This window comes from Morone saxatilis, unplaced genomic scaffold, assembly GCF_004916995.1.
Source record: "Morone saxatilis isolate NCDOM2014 unplaced genomic scaffold, NCSU_SB_2.0 Contig2, whole genome shotgun sequence".
Classification (NCBI taxonomy): Eukaryota; Metazoa; Chordata; class Actinopteri; family Moronidae; genus Morone; species Morone saxatilis.
In genome coordinates this window covers 13350395-13355612 of record NW_023339762.1, presented here as the reverse complement: position 1 = coordinate 13355612, position 5218 = coordinate 13350395, and the positions used below count along the sequence as shown (strand labels likewise).

The following is a 5218-nucleotide window of genomic DNA, read 5'->3' as shown; positions in this document are numbered from 1 at the left end:
TAAGAGTCATTGCACTTAAATCTTACAAGAGGAGCTCTTTTGTATTTACTGCAGAGGAAATATCACAGTGAAGTAAATGGATGTGGAGCTCTTTGTTCTGTTCAGCCACAGGGTAGTCAGAGTAAATTAACAAGAAAATACAAAGACAAAAAAAGAGAGAAAGAAATGAATTACCTTAGAGGTGCAGAACTGGAAAGGTGGTGAAATAAGTAATTTCTTTAGAATCTGCATGAAGCCCATAATTAAACCTGCAGCTTCTATAAATCAGGTTTTAAAAACACAATTAATCCACTGATGAAGAAGCTTTAATTTTATACTTAAAACACCATAACAACCTAATTTAGCTGCTCTTGTCCAAAATGTGTTTCTGTCTGAGCCTGTGACACTGTGGATATATACTGCCATCAACTGGTTGCTTTAGGTATAACACCTGACAACTGACCATGGGAAAGATCAAACACCTACCTGACATATCAGTCTAGGTTTCTTATAAACCACTCAAAAAACAAAATGAAAAAAAATGTTCAACAGATCCTAGTGGGTTCAGGTTTATTAATAGTTCTCAATAAAAAGACATATTTTTTGCTTTTAAACATGGTATAAAGGTCAACAAATATTTTTCAAAATCACTTTTTTTTTTGTAAAAAATATCTTAAACACAGTAAAAAGCCTTCATCTCTCAAAGTTAAATTAATCTTTCAATTTGGCAGGTCAGAAAATTGAAGGTGAGCGTAACAGTTTCCTCCCCGTTATGTAATTCAGTATGATGAACATGATTTGAAATGACTCATGTGAGATGGCATGAAAATCTACCAACTACATAAAAGTGCAATCTCTTAACTAAATGCATCATGAATTCATCCATAATAGTGGGTTTGAAGTGAAGTGGAAGGACTGAAATGACGAGATGGATAAGTGGGATGAGGAAACTCAAAGTGACATATTTGTTAAAACATTTTTAGCAAAGATAGCACGAGTTGATGAACGGACATTTTCTGGTCATAGCTGCCTCTGAAATATGCAATCGCTGCGTTTTCTCTGCTCTTGTTACCAATAACATAGACTGGCCAAAATGACTTATGGGAAAGCAAATCATGCAAAGAAAGTGGAAATAAATTGTGGTCACACAGATGCGGTTTTCATAGGTTACTGCTATGATGCCATGAGCTTAAATAAAGATGTTCGGGGCAGGCGCTATGGTAGTGTTGTCTGTTCACAAACTCATGCTATGCTAAAGTAATAAAAACATAGCTTCAATAGATTCACTGTAAAGGGTTCCAATTTCTCTGATTCAGACCTAAATAGTGCTGACAAGCTGCTGTAGTAGCCACATTCTGTACATTATGAACAATAGACAGGAAACGAAGAACAATGGGACTCTTAAAACAATGAATGTGGGTGATAGCCTTCACATATAAAACGCTGACCAAGCACTAAAGTGCCATAATCCATTACCAATGTCATATGTACAGTTGTAAAAAAAACAAAAAACAGAGATGACATGAGAATATAAAAAAAGGACAAAAAGAAATAAAATACTCACTCAACACATCATACACACACTTACTTCATGCAAAACTAGTCATTTTGGAAAGCTACTGGCTATCAGTCAGACACACCCGAGCAAAAGAAAGAGACGTGATTTAAAGACGCTAACAGATGGTTAGCAGGATGGAGGAGGCGGCGGCGGTGGTGGGTGTAAACGGAGGTTAATATCAGGGCTACTGGGTAAAAGACACTGATGAAAGAAGCCAAAACCTCCACCGCAGCAGCCCTGCCCTGGGCCTCTCCTCCACCCTCTGCACCAAAAATACCAGCTGCAGGATCACTCCAATCCTTGAGTGTGTCTACCACGCACCCACCCACACCCTCCCGTCTCCCTCTCGACTCCATGCCCCAGAGTCAGAAGATGCTCCGGCTCTCAGCTCACCAAATGTCACTAAAGTGCTCTCTCTACTACTACGTTAAGCGCTTCATTGAGGTCAGCCAATTAAAACAAAACAACACATAAATGAACATTTGCATAGTATCAAACGGTGAAATTCTCAGGCTTCCGCCAAAAAATATAACCAAAACATCGTAAATGTCTCCTTAAGAAAACACAAAATAATAAGACTAAAAACTATGGTAACTTGTGGACAGGAGTCCAACAAGTGTGTCAAGCTTGATTGAGAGGTGTGTGTGTGTGTGTGAGACATATGGGGCGTGAGAAATTTGCACAGCTGTCGAGGCAGGAGAAGCTCAAATGGTGGAGACAGCTGTCTTAATTTGTGTGTGTGTGTGTTCATAAGAATGTGAGACAAGGAGAGGAGAGAGAGAGGAAAAGAGTCCATCCATCTGTGTGTGGGGTGAAGCTGGCTCTGTCTTCAGCTCAGTACTTCGGTACTTTGGTATAATCCTCCTGGACGACACTCTTGCACAGACACATGGAGAGGATCATCCCAAGGAGCTGGAGGAAATGGGAGTTGTCAGCTTAGTTATCAGAGTTGAAATTGATGAGTGGAGCACTCACTCAGACATACAGCTGTCGCAGCCAAAGAATTAAAACACATACAACAGCAGCTAGGTTTCCATCCAAATCTAGGGCAATTTTTACCCAATTTGCAGAAAACTGCCGAAAGAAATGTGAATTAATATGTGTTTCCATCTACTGGAGGAATGTTTCCACTAGACCTCACACTTATATCAATTCACTTTTTTGTCCCACCTCCTGTCCATACTGGCAAAAAATCAATCCCTTTCTAACATGACTGCATGGTTAAGGAAGGGGTCCTTGTTGTGTGTAAAATTACTTCTCAAAGATCTACACCTAGCTGGTATTTTGAAGGTTTTTACTGTCGCTATTTTGTCCTAGAAACAAATCTACTATAAGATAAACCTTCATCAAGTCTCATATTAGCTCTGGCTAAACTGCATTTTATTTGTGGGTTAAGTCCCCCATCGTTTACAATGGAGTTGCGTCAGAGAGGTATTGATTCATGTCTAGTATAAACAGGAAGAACAGTGATCAAACTGTACAAGGCATCGCATGAGAGTATGGGATTAAAATTCAGAAATCATCCGTCCGGGGAGAAGATAAATACCTCCACGACAGCCACACCGACACAAATTCCCAGAATAACTCCACAGTTGTCCAGGAGCCATTTCTCCACGCTGGCCATACAACCCTAGTTGAGAACAAGAGAGAAAGCAGGGGAGAGGTAAAGACAGACATTGAAAGGGGGGGTTGCAGGCAGACATGCAGTTGAATGGCTACGTAATCCCAGCCGGACATGAACAGAGCCTATTCAAAACACAACTGTTGGCTTTGGTCTGTGTCAGTGAGGGGAAGAATAACACAGTTTAGCTGAACTGTGGAAAACTGTAGAGAGGGAGAGTACAGTTTCTGAAACACTCAGACCAAACAACAGAACAATGGAGCTTTCCTGGTGTTTGAACAAATCACACAGCACAAACAGGCCTCAGCTGTCGGTGTTCACTATGCTGATTAAGTACGACCACAGTGCCACACTGAGCTGGCAGAGTTACACAACATGAGTTAAAGCGACTTACGTAATGAGTAAAGGTGTAAGGACTATCAGAGCAATGCAGGCGTATCGCAGCACTGTGCACCGAGCTGAAGTAACTCTGACCAGGGTTCAGACTTGGGTCGGTTAGCGTTTACGTAAACCTCAGTGGGGCTGGGTGCATTTATTACAGATGACAGTTCACATTGTGTCAGTTGAGGTGCCAATGTGACACGAGTCACATACAGCTAAGTACATTTACCCAATTACTACATCTAAGAACAAGTACTTTACTTGAGTAGTTAGATTTTAGTTTAGTTTTCAATTCATGATCTTATATGTGCATATGATGTGCATATAGCTTATGCATTGGTAACTAACCAACAGTGTAAAAGGTTGGTCAAACTTGCTGTCCCTTGATAAAATAAAAATGATTATTTCCACTTTAATGAATCAGTAATAATATTCCAGTGGTATATAATAAATGTAACACTGAATGGAATCATTTCGCCTTATGAGTACTTTTTCTTTTGATACTTCAAGTACACTGTGTAACATTAAGGAGGATCTATTGGCAGAAATGGAATATAGTATATATAATATAATGTATGTTTTCATTAGTGTGTAATCACCTGAAAGTAAGAATCGTTGTCTTTTTGGTCACCTTTAGAGTGAGGCATTTTTATTCCAACACAAACAATTGCAGCTTCTGCGATTTGCATTATTGCACCTGGCCGTATTGTGATTGCCCTTGTGGTATTACTTAGAGATGCTATGAATGAAGGAAAAAAAGCTGAACCGAGTAATATCAAACATGTCTGGGTAGTGAATGAATCATGGCTGATCATCAACCAAAATGAAAGTACTGACAACAGAGTAAAAATCTGCATATATAGAAAAAGTCCCTTTCCAAAAGAAAAGCAGTGAGGCATTTTGCAGAATCGAGTTGCAGCTGCTCTACACAGCCGTTTCACATGGTGCTTGACTGATTAAGTGACCACAAAAATTAGATACTAAAGAGGCACAGTTTGAATGATTTTACAACCAATCACAATATTGTTCTACTCTTTAACAAAGATTTATTAACATATACTGTTTGAGTAATGTTTGCCATGCCAGCCTGGATACTTGATACTGAACTGAGATGGAAAATTGGATAAAAAGCTGCTGGCTTCATCAGTAAATTCACGATTATTTTTAATATGATCTTCAACCTTAGTTCAGAAACAGCAGATTTTAGTGTTATGTACCGTTTCATAGATGGGTGGTGTTTTGAATTCTGTGGACAGTGTCTGACACAGGCCAACCTCCTTGATGTCCGTGCCAGGAAGGGACGCATTGCGACAAGAGCATGAGTAGAGGTTTGAGGAGTTGCTGATCACAATGTTCTCAGACCAGTTGCCCGGACCAGTCCATCCACAGCACTTCATCTGGTAATTTGAAAGAGAGAGAGGATGGGAGTCAAAAGATTAGGAGAAATTAACTGTAAAATAAATAATATGAAGAAAACTACAATATGAGCATTTCTATTGTGCTATTTGAGACCAATCTCTTCCTGGCTGCTGTTTTCTTTAGAAAGATCAGGGGGAAAGAGGCTTGGCAGAAAAAGAAAGAAAGGAGTAAAGAGATAGTGAAGAAAATGCTTAACTTAATCAATTAATATTTTAAATTGTATATGGTACTTTTCAGTCATTGAGGACCCCCTTGAAAAC

The 5218-nt window shown here is 39.4% G+C and overlaps 1 protein-coding gene across 2 annotated transcripts in view; it reads right to left on the bottom strand.

The window, feature by feature from the left end:
* Positions 1–532: 532 nt before the first annotated feature.
* The window catches only part of cd82b (CD82 molecule b), a 19852-nt gene continuing 15166 nt past the window's right edge, over positions 533–5218 (bottom strand). For both annotated transcript variants that reach the window (XM_035664944.1, XM_035664945.1), the window contains 3 exons: positions 4757–4936; positions 3084–3167; positions 533–2449 (listed from right to left, as the gene is read on the bottom strand). In XM_035664944.1, the coding sequence (XP_035520837.1) occupies positions 2372–2449; positions 3084–3167; positions 4757–4936 (342 nt within the window). In that variant the 3' untranslated portion in view covers positions 533–2371. The remainder of the gene's footprint in view (positions 2450–3083; positions 3168–4756; positions 4937–5218) is intronic.